The sequence below is a fragment of the Stenella coeruleoalba genome (assembly GCF_951394435.1).
Source record: "Stenella coeruleoalba genome assembly, chromosome: 12".
In the NCBI taxonomy this organism is placed as follows: domain Eukaryota; kingdom Metazoa; phylum Chordata; class Mammalia; order Artiodactyla; family Delphinidae; genus Stenella; species Stenella coeruleoalba.
This window is the reverse complement of record NC_137158.1, coordinates 7,534,214-7,553,122: the sequence shown is the minus strand read 5'-3', so window position 1 is coordinate 7,553,122 and position 18,909 is coordinate 7,534,214. Positions and strand designations below refer to the sequence as shown.

The 18,909-nt window shown below is 35.1% G+C and overlaps 1 protein-coding gene across 1 annotated transcript in view; it reads right to left on the bottom strand.

Annotated features, from left to right (window-relative positions):
* Positions 1 to 18,909, bottom strand: part of ADGRB3 (adhesion G protein-coupled receptor B3) — an 802,351-nt gene that overhangs the window by 350,726 nt on the left and 432,716 nt on the right. The window contains exons 14-15 of the mRNA XM_079939099.1: positions 16,281 to 16,430; positions 15,372 to 15,447 (exon numbers count right to left, since the gene is read on the bottom strand). Coding sequence (XP_079795225.1) covers positions 15,372 to 15,447; positions 16,281 to 16,430 — 226 coding nt within the window. The remainder of the gene's footprint in view (positions 1 to 15,371; positions 15,448 to 16,280; positions 16,431 to 18,909) is intronic.

Genomic DNA, 18,909 nt, shown 5'->3' with positions numbered 1-18,909 from the left:
GTGTGTATACATATGTTAACTCATTTAGACTACATCTGAGAAGGGATGTGTGTCAATATATTTATGCATATGGATGTGCTTATAACATTATGTGAGTCCCCTCCCACCTTGAGTTACTACCATGTACTAGATCTACCCCACACCCATTAATGCTATATATGTCTCCTTCCACAAGATTATAGTTCAAGGAGGGCAAGATTTTTATCTAGCATTTATGTATCCTCATTTACATTATGCATGGCACATTTTAGGGCTAACACATATTTGAATGACTTATTAAATACCACATAATAAACAAAAATATTAAGCTTTTGGCCAATGTGATTTAAAATATGTCAATATCACGGTATCCAAATATTTAATGAAGGAAAAATAAGCAAATTTACATTATGCAGTGGCTCCCTTTTAAAAAAGTGTACAGTGTACAAAATTTCCTTAATTTATTCCATCAATTTATTCTAATTTGCATAAGTGAATACCTGGCTCCTCATGTGCCATGTCAGGCTTTGTGATCTACTAATGCTTCCTGGCTGGGTTCACATTTGTATTCACTGCTAGAAAAGCAGATCTTACAGCCAAATGGATTTCATGACTAAAGTAATAAAGATCTTTCTTGTCCTTGAGATTAGCAGTAGTCAGTATCTAAAACATTTTAAAATGTGTAGAGTTCTTTATTCAAAGAAGGCTCAAGTTATTCTTCACAATTTATACAAAGGCTTAAGGTGCTTAAGGTACATGAATCATATCTTAAAGAGAGTAAAAAAGTGACTATAAAATGCAATGCAACTGTTTGAAGAGACTCACTTTAGGTATAGGCCATACATAGGCTGAAAGTGAAAGATCTAAAATGATACTCCATACAAATGGTAACCAAAAGAGAGCAGGGATGGACATATTTGTATCAGACAGAATAGACTTTAAGCAAAAACTGTAATAAAAGACAAAGAAGAACATTATATAATGATAAAAGGATCAATTCACCAGGAAGATATAACAATTATAAATATATGTAGCTAACAGCAGAGCACTCAAAAATATGAAGCAAACATTGGCAGAACTGAAGGGAGAAATAGACAGTAACACAATAATATTAAACTATTTCAATACAATACCCTGCTTTAATAATGGATAGATCTATCAGATAGTAGATCCATACGGAAACAGAGGACTTGAACAACACTATAGATCAATTGTACGTAACAGATATATACAGAACACTCCATCCAACAGTAGCTGAATATACATTCTTCTCAAGTGGATACAGAGAATTTTCCAGAATAGATCACAGGTGAGGCACAAAAAAAAGTCTTAACAAATTTAAGACAACTGGAATCATACCAAGTAACTTTTCTGAACACAATGAAATAAAACTAGAAATCAAAGGCAAAAGGAAAACTGGAAAACTCACAAATATGTGAAAATTAAACAACACACTCTTGAACAACTAGTGGGTTAAAAAATAGATCACAAGGGAAATTAGAAAATATCTTGAGACAAATGAAAACACAACATGCCAAAACTTATGGGATGCAGCAAAAGCAGTACTGAAACAAAAATATATAGGGGTAAATGCCTCCTTTTAAAGAGAAGAAAGATCTCAAATCAATGACTTAACTTTACACCTCACAGAACTAGAATAAAAACAAACTGAACCCAAAGTTAGCTGAAGGAAGAAAATAATAAAGATTAGAGCAGAGATAAATGACATAGAGAACAGGAAAACATAGAAAACATCACCCAACTAAGAGTTGTTTGAGAAAAAAAAAAAAGATGACAAACTCTTAGCTAGAGTAACTACTAAAATAAGCAGGAAAACTCAACAAAAATCAGAATTCAAGGTGGGACATTGCAACCGATGCCACAGAAATAAAAGGATCATTAGAGACTACTATGAACAATTATATGACAACAAACTGAATAACTTAGAAGAAGCAGATAAATTCCTACAAACATACAACCTACCAAGATGGATTCATGAAGAAGTTTAAAAATCTAAGCAGACCTATAACTAGGAAGGACATTAAATCAGTAATCAAAAGCCTCTTGACAAAGAAAAAAAAAAAAAAGCCCAGGACCAGATGGCTTCACTGAATAATTCCACTGAACATTTAAAGAAGAATTAAAACCAATTCTTCTCAAACTCTTCCAAAACATTAAAGAGGAGAGTATATTTTCAAACGTATTTTATAAGGCCAGCATTACCCTGATACCAAGATCAGACAAAGATGCCTCAAGAAATGAAAACACAGGGTAATATTGATATTGAATATTGATGCAAAAATTCTAAACAAAATACAAAACCAAATTCAACAACACATTAAAAAGATCAAATACATGATCAAGAAGAATTTATCACTGGGATGCATGGTTGGTGCAACATAAGAAAATCAGTCAGTGTAAAACACCATTATTAACAGAATGAAGAACAAAAACCACATGATCATCTCAATTGATGCAGAAAAAGCATCTGAAAATTTTCAACATTCTCTCATGATAAAAATTTTCAACCAGTTAGGTATAGAAGGAATGTACCTCAACGTAATAAAGGCTATGAAAAACCCACAGCTAACATCATACTCAATGGTGAAAAACTGAAAATGTTTACTGTAAGATGAGGAACAAAGCAAGGATGTCATCTATTTCCACTTCTATTCAACATAAACCTGGAATTCTTAACAATTAGGGGATGCCTAGTAGCCTAACAATCAGGCAAGAAAGAGAAATAAAAGGCAACCAAATTGGAAAGCAAAAACCAAAATCATCTCTTTTAGTAGATGGAATGATCTTACATGTAGAAAACCCTAAAGATTCCACAAAAACCCTTTTAGAACTAATAAACAATGTGGAAGAGTTACAAGATATAACATTGACACACAAAAATCAGTTGCATTTCTATATACTAACAATGAATAATCCAAAAAGGAAATTAAGAAAACAATCCTATTTACAACAGCATTAAAGAGAATAAAATACTTAGGAATAAACTTAACTAAGAAAGTGAAGAACTTCACACTGAAAACCTGAAAATATTGTTGAAATAAATAAAAGAAGACACAAACAAATGGAAAGACATCCTATCTTCACGAACTGGAAGACTTAATATTGTTCAAATTTCCATAATACCCAAAGCAATCTACAGATCAATGCAATCCATATCAAAATACTAATGACTTTTTTGCAGGAATAGACAAAAGAAATCCTAAAATTCATATGGAATCTGAAAGGACCCTGAAGAGTCAAAATGATCTTTAAAAAGAATACGAAAGCTGGAGGTCTCATACTTCCTGATTTCAAAACATGTTACAAAACTACAGTAGGTCAAAACCATATGGTACTGGCATAAAGACAGAGACTGATTGAATAGAATAGAGAGCCCAGAAATAAACCCTCACATATATGGTCAAATTATCTTTAACAGGGTTGCCAAGGCTACCCAGTGAGGAAAGGATAATCTCTTGAAAAAATGCTGCTGGTAAAACATCCCATGTTTTCAGTATCCACATGCAAAAGAATGGAGTTGGACATTTACATTGCACCATATACCAAAATTAACTTAACGTGGGTTAAAGATCTAAACATAAGATTTGAAACAATAAAACTCTTAGAATCAAACATAAGAGAAGAGCTTCATGACATTGAATTTAGCAATGATTTCTTTGATATGACACCAAAAGTACAGGCAACAAAAGGTAAAATAGACATATGGTACAACATCAAACTTAAAAACAGTAAAGAAAACAACTGACAGAGTGAAAAGGCAATCTATGTAATAAGACAGAATATTTATAAGCCATATATAGAATAAAGAGTTAATATTGGGAATATATAAAGAAATACTAAAATTCCACAATAAAACCAAACAAATTAAAAAGATTAAAGATAAATTTTTAAAAGGTTAAAAAAGAGACAAGAGACTTAGATATCTCTCTGAAGATTATATACAAAAGGGCAATAATATATGAGAAAACACCCGACATCACTAATCATCATGGAAATGCAGGTGAAAATCACAAGGAAATATTCCTTTACATCCCTTAGGATGGCCAGGATCAAAAAAAACGGAAAATAACATGTTGACAAGGTTGTGGAGAAACCAGAAGGTTTCTGCACTGTGGTGGGAATATAAAATGGTGAAGCTGCTATGGAAAGCAGTAGGCAGAGTCTTCAAAAAATCAAAAATATAGTTACCATATGATCTAGAAATCCCACTCCTAGGTATATATGATAAAAAAATGAACTCAGGGGACTTCCCTGGTGGCACAGTGGTTAAGAATCTGCCTGCCTAATCCAGGGGACCCGGGTTCGGCCCTGGTCCAGGAAGATGCCACATGCCGCCGTACAACTAAACCCAAGCTCCACAACTACTGAGCCTGCGCTCTGGAGCCCATGTGCCACAACTACTGAGCCCATGTGCCCAAACTACTGAAGCCTACGTGCCTAGAACCCATGATTCACAACAAAGAGAAGCCACTGAAATGAGAAGCCTGCACACCGCAACTAAGAGCAGCCCCTGCTCACTACAACTAGAGAAAGCCCACACATAGCAACGAAGACCCAATGCAGCCAATAAATAATTAAATAAATAAATTTATTTATTTATTTAAAAAAAATGAACTGAGTACTTCATCAATGTCACTGAGCTAAATACATTTACTTTTAAAACTAAAATTACCCTATGGCTGCTACAACTAATGTTGGGCTAACTTAGAACTTTGAAAACTAACAAGAATTTCAACTACTGCAGCCCAGAGTGCTGTAGTCCCCCCTGCATGGACAGGACAAGTGCAGAGAGCTTGGAGGAGGGGGCCTTGAGCACCTGCGTGAGAGTGACCTGGCGGTAGATGGCGAGGAAGATTTGACTGCAGAACAACTCAGTGACAGCAGCACAGCCGAAAACACAGACCTTCAGTGACAAAGACACAGAGCAGAGGTGCTCCCCAGCTACGGCCCCAAATCATCAAAGTCCTTGCCCTCTTTTTTCCAATGGCCAGCAAAATGGAATTACCTATAAGAAAGCTTATGCCTGGGCTAATACAGCCATGTGGCTGACAGGGACTTGGTGCTCTGGCTGGGTGTCAGGTCTGAGTCTCTGAGGTGGGAGAGCTGAGTTCAGGACACTGAACAACCAGAGACCTCCCGACCCCACATAATATCATTCAGAGAGAGTTCTCCCAGAGAACTCCCAAAAGGGAGTGGCAGGACATATTTAAAGTGATGAAAAGGAAAAACCTACAACTAAGAATACTCTACCCAGCAAGGACCTCAATCAGATTCAATGGAGAAGTTTAAACCTTTACAGAAAAGAAAAGCTTAAGAGAATTCAGCCCCACCAAACCAGTTTTACAACAAATGCTCAAGGAACTTCTGTAGGCAGGAAAGACAAGAGAAGGAAAAGATCTACAATAAAAAAACCCCAACAATTAAGAAAATGGTAATAGGAACATACATATTGATAACTACCTTAAATGTAAATGTATTAAATGCTCCAATCAAAAGACATAGACTGGTTGAATGGATACAAAAATAAGACCCATATATACGCTGTCTACAAGAGACCCACTTCAGACCTAGGGACACATACAGACGGAAAGAAAGGGGATGGAAAAAAATATTCCATGCAAACGGAAATCAAAAGAGAGCTGTTGTAGCAATTCTCATATCAGACAAAATAGGTTTAAAATAAAGACTACTAAAGAGACAAAGAAGAACACTACATAAGGCTGAAGGGATCAAACCAAGAAGATCTAACAATTGTAAATATTTATGCACAAAACATAGGAGCACTTCAATATATAAGGCAAATGCTAATAGCCATAAAATGGGAAATTGACAGGAACACAATCATAGTAGGGGACTTTAACACCCCACTTTCATCAATGGACAGAACATCCAAAATGAAAATAAAGAAGGAAACACAAGCTTTAAATTAAACAAATGGACTTAATTGATATTTATAGGACATTCCATCAAAAAACAACAGAATACACTTTCTTCACAAGTGATCATGAAATATTCTCCAGGACAGATCATATCTTGGGTCATAAATCAAGCCTTGGTAAATTTAAGAAAATTGAGATCATATCAAGTATCTTTTCTGACCACAATGCTAAGAGACTAGATATTGATTACAGGAAAAAATCTGTAAAAAATAAAAACACATGGAGGCTAAACAATACACTACTAAATCACCAAGAGATCACAGAAGAAATCAAAGAGGAAATCAAAAAATACCTACAAACAAATGACAATGAAAAAACAACCCAAAACCTATGGGATGCAGCAAAAGCAGTTCTAAGAGGAAAGTTTATAGCAATACAATCCTACCTCAAGAAACAAGAAACATCTCAAATAAACAACCTAACCTTACACCTAAAGCAATTAGAGAAAGAAGAACCAAAAAAAACCCAAAGTTAGCAGAAGGATAGAAAGTATAAAGATCAGGTCAGAAATAAATGAAAAAGAAATGAAGGAAACAATAGTAATGGTCAGTAAAACTAAACCCTGGTTCTTTGAGAAGATACACAAAATTTAAACCATTAGCCAGACTCATCAAGAAAAAAAGGGAAAAAACTCAAATCAACAGAACTAGAAATGAAAAAGGAGAAGTAACAACTGACACTGCCAATATACAAAGGATCATGAAAGATTACTACAGATAACTATATGCCAAAAAAATTGACAACCTGGAAGAAATGGACAAATTGTTAGAAAAGCACAACCTTCCGATACCACACCAGGAAGAAATAGAAATATAAACAGATCAATCACAAACACTGAAATTGAAACTGTGATTAAAAATCTTCCAAGAAACAAAAGCCCAAGACCAGATGGTTTCACAGGTGAATTCTATCAAACATTTAGAGAAGAGCTAACACCTACCCTTCTCAAACTCTTCCAAAATATAGCAGAGGGAGGAACACTCCCAAACTCATTCTACGAGGCCCCTATCACCCTGATACCAAAACCAGACAAAGATGTCACAAAAAAAGAAAACTACGGTCCAATATCACTGATGAACATAGATGCAAAAATCCTCAACAAAATACTAGCAAAGAGAATTCAACAGCACATTAAAAGGATCATACACTATGATCAAGTGGGGTTTATCCCAGGAATGAAAGGATTCTTCAATATACTCAAATCAATCAATGTGATACCCCATAATAACAAACTAAAGGATAAAAACCATATGATAATCTCAACAGATGCAGGAAAATCTTTCAACAAAATTCAACACCGATTTATGATAAAAAAAAAAAAAACCCTCCAGAAAGTAGGCATAGAGGGAACTTACCTCAACATAACAAAGGCCATACATGACAAATCCACAGCCACATCATTCTCAGTGGTGAAAAACTGAAACCATTTCCACTGAGATCAGGAAGAAGACAAGGTTGCCCACTCTCACCACTAGTATTCAACATAGTTTTGAAAGTTTTAGCCACAGCAATCAGAGAAGAAAAAAGAAAGAAACGGAATCCAAATTGGAAAAGAAGAAGTAAAACTGTCACTGTTTGCAGATGACATGATACTATACATAGAGAATCCTAAAGATGCTGCCAGAAAACTGCTAGAGCTAATCAATGAATTTGGTAAAGTAGCAGGATACAAAATTAATGCACAGAAATCTCTTGCACTCCTATACATTAATGATGAAAAATCTGTAAAAGAAATTAAGGAAACACTCCCATTTACCATTGCAACAAAAAGAATACAATACCTAGGAATAAACCTACCTAAGGAGAAAAAAGACCTGTATGCAGAAAACTATAAGACACTGATGAAAGAAATTAAAAACGATACAAACAGATGGAGAGATATATCATGTTCTTGGATTGGAAAATTCAATATTGTGAAAATGACTATACTACCCAAAGCAATCTACAGTTTCAGTGCAATCCCTAACAAACTACCAATGGCATTTTTCACAGAACTAGAACAAAATGTTTCACAATTTGTATGGAAACAGAAAAGCTCTTGAATAGCCAAAGTAATCTAGAGAAAGAAAGACTGAGCTGGAGGAATCAGGTTCCCAGACTTCAGACTATATTACAAAGCTACAGTAATCAAGACAGTATGTTACTGGCATAAAAACAGAAATATAGATCAATGGAACAGGATAGAAAGCCCACAGATAAACCCATGCATATATGGTCACCTCATCCTTGACAAAGGAGGCAAGAATATACAATGGAGAAAAGACAGCCTCTTCAATTATTTGTGCTGGGATAACTGGACAGCTCTGTGTAAAAGAATGAAATTAGAAAACTTCCTAACACCATACATAAAGATAAACTCAAAATGGATTAAAGACTTAAATATAAGGTCAGACACTATAAAACTCTTAGAGGAAAACAAAGGCAGAACACTCTATGACATAAATCACTGCAAGATCGTTTTTGACCCACCTCCTAGAATAATGGAAAAAGAAGCAAAAATAAACAAATGGGACCTAATGAAACTTAAAAGCTTTTGTACAGTAATGGAAACCATTAACAAGATGAAAAGACAACCCTCAGAATGGGAGAAAACATTTTCAAATGAAGCAACTGACAAAGGATTAATCTCCAAAATATACAAGCAGCCCATGCAGCTCAATATCAAAAAAACAAACAACCGAATCCAAAAATGGGCAAAAGACCTAAACAGACATTTCCCCAAAGAAGATATACACATGAAAGGATGCTCAACATCACTAATCATTAGAGAAATACAAATCAAAACTATGATGAGGTATCACCTCACACAGGTCAGAATGGTCATCATAAAAAATCTACAAACAAGAAATGCCGGAGTGGGTGGGAAGAAGAGGGAACCCTCTTGCACTGCTGGTGGGAATGTAAATTGATAGAGCCACTACAGATAACAGTATGGAGGTTCCTTAAAAAACTAAAGATAGAACTATCACATGACCCAGCTATCCCACTACTGGGCGTATACGCAGAGAAAACCATAATTCAAAAAAAGAGTCATGTACCACAATGTTCATTGCAGCACTATTTACAGTAGCCAGGACATGGAAACAACCTAAGTGTCCATCAACAGAAGAATGGATAAAGAAGATGTGGCACATGTAAACAATGAAATATTACTTGGCCATAAAAAAGAAACAAAATTGAGTTATTTGTAGTGAGGTGGATGGACCTAGAATCTGTCATACAGAGTGAAATAAGTCAGAAAGAGAAAACAAAATACAGTATGCTGACACATATATATGGAATCTAAAAAAAAAAAAAAGTTTCTGAAGAACCTAGGGGCAGGACAGGAATAAAGACACAGATGTAGAGAATGCACTTGAGGACATGGGGAGGGGGAAGGGTAAGCTGTGACAGTGAGAGAGTGGCATGGACATGTATATACTACCAAATGTAAAATAGATACCTAGTGGGATGCAGCCTCATAGCACAGGGAGATCAGCTCAGGGCTTTCTCTCTACCTAGAGGGGTGGGATGGGAGGGTGAGAGGGAGACGCAGGAGGGAGGGGATATGGGGATATATGTATACGTATAGCTGATTCACTTTGCTATACATCAGAAACTAACACACCATTGTAAAGCAATTATACTCCAATAAAGATGTTGAAAAAAAAGATAAAAAAAAAAACTAACAAGAATTTCAAGTTAAGTTTGCTGAGGGAGGCAACACCTAGACCCACAATGAAGCCAAGTGATCAGGGATTTAAATTCACTTTCAAACAGTATGGCCCAATTAAACTCGGATTTTTGTAAAGAATGTACTGACTAGGCAATATTACAATATTTTATAGTATTAGTCATGCCAATTTGTCATCCCAATGGATAATTTTAATTTCTAATGTTCTCAATGTAGGGCATTATAAAAAGATACAGAGTATCACAAAACTACAGTATTTCATTGTAAATTCAGAATGAAGTGGGAAGGTTTAGCGTCTGGTCCTCAAACTGAAGAAAAGGTGCCCTTGAGGGAAATCAGTACTTCAGGTCCAGTGCCTTCAGGATGTATTGGTATAAAAATGATTGAACTAGAGACTGTCATACAGAGGGAAGTAAGTCAGAAAGAGAAAAACAAATATCGTATATTAATAATTTTATTACTTAATCACATTAATTAATCATATCAGTTAATTAATCTTATATTAATTATATCACATATATGTAGACTGTAGAAAAATGATACAGATTAACCTATTTGCAAAGAAGAACTAGAAACATAGACTTAGAGAACAAACATATGGACACCAAGCCGGGAAAGGGTGGGGTGGGATCAATTGGGAGATTGGGATTGACATATATACACTACTGTGTATAAAATAGATAACTACTGAGAACCTACTGTATAACACAGGGAACTCTACTCAATGCACTGTGGTAACCTAAACAGGAAGGAAATCCAAAAAAGAGGGGATATGTGTATACATATAGCTGATTCACTTTGCCATACAGCAGAAACTTAACACAACATTGTACAGCAACTATACTCCAGTAAAAATTTCTTTAAAAAGTGATTATGTTTTTGTTTTTGTATTATTTCCAATATTTTCTAGTTCAACTGTTTTTCCTGTTTGCCTTTAATTCCTATAATATTAGGAACTCAAATGGGTTCCATTTCCTAAATGTGAAAAAAATTAGCACCATTTATCTTTTATTAGGTTGGTGCACTTGACAGCAAATTTATGTGATTTTGCATTATTGACATTTCCTTTTTAAAAGATAGTTTTCATGTTAGTGGCTTATGAGAACGTTGGGGTTTTTTTGTTGTTTATTTCTTGGTTTCTTTTTTTGGAGGGTTCATCTGTATTTTTCCTGGCACTATAATACTATACTGTCATTTGCATATAATTTTAATTAGATCCTTTACAATATCTCGAGTGTTAATAGCTACATTAATGTGCCTTTTTTACGTTTCTTTTTCTTTATTTCTATTTTTTTTTCTTAAACAGGACTATATTTTCCATACATCCTACCAGGAAAACTACACATCGATCCCATACTCAAAAGTATTGTGATCTTCCTATAGAACTGGAACTTGGCTTTATTAAATGAATCAGAAAATGGGTTGATTACAACTGTTTCTTGAAGTCCTTGGCTTGAATATACTTTTTTTTCCTTAGAGTTAATTTCTGTCAGATACATTCTTACAAGTGGCATTGCTGGATCAATGAAAATGTATTTTTAAAGCCTCCTGAAGTTACCAAATTGTCCTACTAAAAGGTACTACAGTTAAAATCCTCACCAGCAGTGTGAGAACTCACCATGCTGTGGGTAGCCATTAGTTCCCTAATGTGAATGGGGTCTGTGTGGGTGGTCTCAGCTCCCCTCAAAGGACCCCTTGCCCTTGGCTGGCCAGCTTTCAGCTATCAACCTCAAAAGTGATCATGAAGGGTGGGAAGAGTCCAGGCCTTGTTGCCCATAGCCTGTGTTGGGGCCACCAAGTTGACGCCAAGCACCTTTAGCTGCCCATGCACAGCTACCTCCTCCTGGGCCTTTCAAGATTTTCTGTGGAAGGTATATGTGTATTCAAAGGAATGTAGAAATTTGTACTGCTTAAAGGAGTAGATATGAGTATCACAGAGGAAGCAGGACAGTGGAAGTGTCCTGGTTTTGGAGGACCAAAGGCTTGAGATGGACTAGAACCCACCCACCTACTGGACATATCAGCTTTGGCCAGTCAGTGAGGCAATAAGGTTCTCTTGTCTGTAGAATGAGAGTTCTGGATGGCATAACCTTTAAAGGGCTTGCAGCAGTAATGTCCACTGGCTCTATGCTTTTTACTGTAAGACATTATTCCAAAGAATACAGTTGGGAGGCTGAGAATAGCCCTTATTTAGTTTGGACTTGAGTAGAGCACATTTCCTTCAGACGAAGGCATAAATTGAATCTACTTAATTGTAAAAGGAAAGACAATCCAGCAGTAAAATAGAAATTGCAGCTTGAAGAATAGTTGAATGCATATTAGGGCAAGAGAAGAAAAGGAAATATCAAAAGGAAAGAGTCAACATGAAAAGTTACTTCTGTCTTTGTAGGAAGGAACATTTCTAAATTATATCTATTCAAAACATTATGTCAAGTTCTCCTTCTGGGTCCCCACGAGGGGAATTATGCAAAGTATTGTTTTAAAATATTGTATCAAAATAAAAAATTTCTGGAGACTTAACAGCAAGCCTAACATTATTCTGTGCCTGGGAAACTTGGCTCCAAAATATTCAACAGATAATTATTAGTAAAATGATCACAGAAGAAAATGTGTCACGAAAATTTAGTAGATAATAAGTAAACATATAGAGCAAATTTGTGTATTTTTTCATGTTGAATAAGAAGATATTTCCTTTTCTGTTGGGTTCAATTCACAGAGTCAAATTTTACAGTAAAACAACAGAATATATGTATTTTATTCCTTTGTTCCTAAAATATTTGAATAGTGTAAACACTAAACTTCTATGTACCTCATTTTTTAAAAATGGCTTATATAGAATATTTTATCAGATAAGACAGTTATTCCAGTAAACATTTCTTGGACCTGTATTATTTATTAAGCACTGTTCTGGGAGTTTTGACAGTAGAGGAGATTTAAAATCATTAAGACAGTTTGGTGAAGAGGGTTGTTCCTTAGTAAATGTTTGTTAAGTGACTATAAAACAAAGACATCACCCTTGTCCTTTGAAAGGCTTATTCTACTCACTAAACCTTCTGGAACAATGTTTTGAAAAGGAAAAAAAAAAAAAAAGCCGAGATTGCTTAGTGGTTACCTTATTTTACAGTATGAAGTAAAAGAAAATGAGAAGTAAATGCTAATATTTCACTTTTCAAATAGTGCTTAAACAAACTTTTCATCCTGAGCATTCTATTGTCATTATTTCTAATGAATCCAAAGGTGAATATTGTTTTTCTATATTCATTTACCTAATTATACTTAGAAAGTGTGAGTGGGTATACATATTCATAATTCTTATAAAAGGTTATTAAGAACTTCAAGCTAAAAAATATGTCAGAACGCCACAACCCTACAATTTTACTGAAATAAAGACAGGGAGTTTTTGAAGTTAAAAAGAACCTTTGAGTCCAACCCCATGATTTATAAAGTCAGTGACTTGTCCAAAGGCTAATCTGCATCTGTTTGTGTCCCAGGTAGTACTAGGGGGTGCAGTTCTGGACTTTTCCCAGTTTTACCCATTCAACTGCCCACAATGTCGTCATTAGTCCACCCACAAGTGACCACTACCTCTGCAATAATTTCAAAAATGTTGAAACACGTTTTTTTACAAAAAGGCTGATATCCCTAGATACACTTCCAATTCCCTTGACTGTATAGCTTTATGAAACTTGGAGTAATCTGACTTTGTGTAGGTGAGCGAGTTCTACGGTGTTATTCAAAATAAGATTAGTCATAATGAAACTCTGTTAAACATGTAGCAGGGAAACTAATTCACAATCTACAACATTTCATGTTGAATATTTTATTTGCATTCACTATGTCCCTCTGCAGCGAACAGAATGAATGTTGCATATAAAGGTGCTTCTATTTTGAAGCTGAACTGAAGGCAGATGATGACTGAGTGACTGAACAAGTTTATAAATTTCTTATTATGATAAATTGAAATTAAAACCCAAGTCATCTGATTGTGAGTTAGTGCCTAGTCTAGAATTCCTGCAAGATTAGCTTTACGCAAACGAACTCCCAGTGGAAATAAGGGCCTGACTCTGAGTATCTGGGTACTTATTTTCTTTTTTTAATACTTTATTTATTTATTTATTTATTTATTTATTTATTTATTTATTTATTTATTGTCGGCTGCATTGGGTCTTTGTTGCTGCGTGCAGGCTTTCTCTAGTTGTGGCGAGCGGGGTCTACTCTTCATTGCGGTGCGGGGGCTTCTCATCGCGGTGGCTTCTCTTGTTGCGGAGCATGGGCTCTAGGCACGCCGGCTTCAGTAGCTGTGGCTCACGGGCTCAGTAGTTGTGGTTCACGGGCTGTAGAGCGCAGGCTCAGTAGTTGTGGCACACAGGCTTAGTTGCCCTGTGGCATGTGGGATCTTCCCGGACCAGGGATGGAAGAACCCGTGTCCCCTGCATTGGTAGGCGGATTCTTAACCACTGCACCACCAGGGAAGTCCCTATCTGGGTACTTTTAACTTTACCACATTTCTCCTCAAATAAACATCATACACAGCAATAGAGGTGGTGTAACTATAAATTAATTTTAGCTGTGAGTAATCGTACAGACCAATGTGTTTTAATAAAACCCATGGCAAAGTTGAGAGTAAATATATTAGCTTTGAAAATCTGTTAGCAGAACAAAACCAAACACAAACCTATTCAAATTCAGGAAACCCAAATTCCATCCAGAGAGGAAGGGCGTTAAAGAAAGCTAGATTTCCCAGAGTTGTTTCTGTGGTCAAAACATCCCACTGGATGATCCACAGACTATAATAATAATTCACTGCACATAGATTTTCTCCAAATAATCGTGACTGACTGCAGCTGTTATTGCTTCCTTGGGAGACCTTTTCCTGATGGACTGAACTCTAATTGTTTTTATTTATTAGACCATTTGTTAGGCCCCTGGTATAACTGTATACATCATTCGCAGTCTCTCCTCTTGAAAAACTTAAAGCTTTATTCACGAGGCTGTGGGTACGTGCTCACGGCCGTGTGGCTGTATTTAACTAAAATACAACTTTGTCTCAGTTCTCCACCGTGAGGTGGGGTGGAGGAAACAGGTCACCAAGAGTGAGAACAGCACCATGCAGAGAGATGCGTATCATGTTTTCCGTACAATCTGGTAAAATAGTTAAGACGGCAGAGGAAATAAATTAATGTTGGTAGAATTACTATCTGTAATTGTTTCTTTTTAATGTCTGGGAGGAAAGAAATCAATGGATTTCTTCCAAAATTAGTCCTCTAATTGAACATTTTTCTTAATGTAACTGTAATTGAATATTTATCTAGAGGCAAATTGAGATCTTGCGCAGATGAACAAAACCAAGTATTCCCAGCCATCATGACACTCCTTTAATTTCATGTAATGCTGATGAACAGTACAAGTAAGTACAAATAAAGGGAGAAGACAGATTCATTTTAAAATGATCCGTTCTATTACAGAGCCTTGAGGTTTTCTTTCTCTTACTTTTTTTTTCCCTTGGTCTTAAAGCAAGTCATGATTAGTTACAAAAGAATTACACGGCTATAATCAGGAACCAAAATTGTCTTTCCTAGTTGTTTTTCAATGCACAATATGCTAATAAGCTGCTCATTAAATTGGTATTTTCTGTTTCATTTAAGAAAAAAGCCCTTTGTATTACCAAACTTTGTTTGACTATTTTCATAGAATGAGCTATAATCACATATTTGGAATAATTTACAGAGATTACAACAGCTTATTAATTTATAGCTTACCTCAGAGTGGGCAAAATTAGATCTAAGTTTTTGTACAGGACTGCTCCAAGAACAAAGACCGATGACTCATCTAATTCTAGAAAGAATAAAGTTTTAAAATATTAGCAAAACAGCAAGAAAAATATTGTGTCTTATAAAACTTTAATCTCCTAATTACAAGGGGATTCCAGTATCTGCCAATGCAAAGCCAGGTATAAGTAATGCCTTCTTAACTGTACCGGGCAAGTGAGCCCACACACTGCATGCATTAATTGTAGCTCCAGAAGATGTATTTTCAGTGGTTTTGTGTCATGAAGTAACTTTCCTGCAGGCTGAGACAAGAAGCGGCTGTAGTTACAGCTAAGGAGTTAAAATTCCCAATGATATGGGGGAGAGCCAATTCTCTTTTGGAGCTCTCAGTTAAAATGTCAAAATTTCCAACGTAAGAATTAAGACCACAATGTCACTCTTGAAAAGGGCCATTAAATTTTAGAGGCTACTGAAGATGTTCTTAAAACTTAATTTTTTGTTAGATTTGTTTTTAGATACCAACTCTTTTTTTCAGAAGTGAGGCAGAAACAATTATTTTGCATGGAATGGAAAATACAACACATTTCAATACCTAAACTTAAAATCTTAGGCCAAGTGCTTTACACTGGGATGAGACTGTCAACACTGAAATTTGACCCTGACAAGCTCAGGTCTATAATTTGCACTTGTATTATCTTTTTTCATTTTAATAGAGCCTTTCCTCAAGTAAATTCAGATTTAAAGCCCAAATTAGGTTTTCTATAGTTACAAAATAAGTTTAGAGTCGTGATTGCAGACTGTTTCCTAAATTGCTTAATACATGGGAACTTATGCCAAGTGTATTATTAAATTGAACTTATAAATTTTTTGTTCGAGGCTTAAATTATTTCACATATTTACCTTTTGATGATACGGGGGTAAAGATGCTCTTTGGAATGACCACCCTGTCTTCTGAGTTTCTTGCCCAGTCAACCATGCCCTTCCGTCCTTTCATTGGGAAGTTGATGTCTGTTAGAACAGAGGCCGCAGGAAGCTTCTGAATGCTAGCCACTGTGAAAAAAGAAGTAATGATGTCAACTAAAATCTTTCAGCGTTATCAAAATTGATCAAATTAAACCTTGCAGTATATTAAAAATAAAATTTCTAGTCCTAATTATATTTATCAGAGCTATAAAACGTGCTGATTCCTTAAAATTAGAGGATATTCATTAGGGCTGCTGACTTTTCCTTATTAATTTGGTTTCTGTCGCTTTCAGCAGGGATCATACAGTGACGGTCAGTGGCTGGGTGGACAATCTCATGAGCACTGACAGCTGCGGCCAACCTGGTTGTTCATGGTTGGCCTCCATTCCCATTGTTAGAATCCCCTACTGTATTTTTGTTAAATATTTTGATTAACACACCTGATTCACAGACTGACATTTTCATTTAAATCTGAACTTTGTCCTCAGAGCAAGTTTTCTGCACCTACCTCTGAACACTGTCTTTGGAACAAATATTTCCTGGATGAGATGGGGTACCGTGAAGAGATGAAAATCAAACACATTGCTCTGGGAGACAGAACTGTCAGGATTCAGATAATGAAGCACTAAAAACACCATAACCACAGAGCCAATATAATATGCAGGAGCGTTTAACGAATAGGACAGTAATAACAAACGATTCTTAAAATGCACACCCACAATTGAAAATAATAAATGTATATATGTGAATGGAGAATTCTGTCTTTACTCACAGTAAGTATTTTAACATATATTGAGAAAATTAATGAATAATATGTTTGGTAATGCCTGAATATATTTTTATTATATATATATATTATATATATACACACACATATACATCTATATATAACTACATATAACAAAACTATGATAGTAAACACTCAAGCACTTATTGAGTGCACACAGTTTCAATTAAGGAATGTAATCTGTTGAGCTTTTACATAGGTCCATACTTGTTCCACATTAAAGTATCAGGTGTTCCCTGGAAGATTTAAATGGAAATATGATGAGGAAACTCTAAAAGCTATCCCAATAAGAGAGGTGAAGTAAGAAACCATTAGACTCCTCATAAGTGGATTTCATTCAAAATAAACTTGTAATTAAAACAAGAGAGAATGAAAATTAAGAATTTAATAATATTAGTTGTATAAATCTATTACTGTACCACTGGCTCAGTTGCAAATTAAACTGGTTATGTATTACTATACTTTATTAAAGCTCTTTCAGGCAATTATACACATCCATTTTCAGCATAGGATAGAATTTCATTTGGCCTGTAATTTGACATAATAAGCTTAAAAAAGGATTTTGTAATTAAACGTTGAAGGAAAGAGGGTGCTGGGTAACTCATAAATTATTATGGATGTGAAAGGCTGTTTTTGGACAACATCTCTAATTATTTTAGTTTCTTTAATAATTCGAACAATGTAGTCTTTGTTGTCCAGAAATAACCCAGTTCATGTGTCCTAAAGGGTCCAAAGCCTTCAGTGTGTACAGATGGACAGATCAGCACATTAGTAGCATGCTTTTTCTTAAGGGCCCTACAAGCTTTATCCAATATGCAAAACTAAGTTCATCTACTTCCAAATTCCTTGACTCTAACTTTGGTTGTCTTGGTGTTTAGAGGAAATTTATTTCACCTCTCTGCTCTAAAAACTGATGAAAAGAAATGAAGGTTTTTCTGATTTCTGGTTTCTACTATAAAGGAAAACAAACAAGAGATAAACTGTTGGATCTTGAGGTCTAATAATTCTGCTGTTTCTATATACATTGGATAGAAAACAAAAATAAATAAACAAACAAAAGAAATAAATAACATACGGAGGAAGCTTATTCTGTACCAATTATATATCACTTTATCCTGAATAAATGCTGGTCTAATACCTTATTCTTAAAAATATAAAAATGAGATAATTATACATGCATGTATTTCACATTATGAAATGCATTCATTCTTCAGTTGGAGGTACATTGGGTATTAAATGATGACTATATAGATTAGATCGACTTTTGAGTCTAGACTAAAAGAATATAAAAATCAATTAGGATCACTAACTTCTGCAAGAAGTCCTTTAAGTTGCATAGTATTGAGCATCAGAAGGATATAAAAACAAACATGTATTCATTAATTTTAGTAGATATGTAGTCCATAAAGTAAGATGGTATTTTCAATAAATACATTATGAAAAGGGATATGACTTCACAGACTGATAAGCTTCAAATCTAGCCTTCAAATTATCAGTATACATGCTCTTTAAAATATTTAGTGTTTAAAATTGTACATCTTTACCTTAAACCTACTTAGGAAGATGCCTAAGGTGACACTGTGGTGCTTCATGACCCTGCAGTGATTAATTAACTTGAAAAACTATTTCCACACAGCAAAAATGATTTAAAGATGACTTTCATTTTCTCCTTCTTTCAGTCCCTGTACCAAACACTTGGACCAATCCAATCCTCAATTCCTTCCCTTCTTCACTGAAGTTCTCCAAAACCCTCAGGTAAAAATTTAGTTGCAGTTAGTC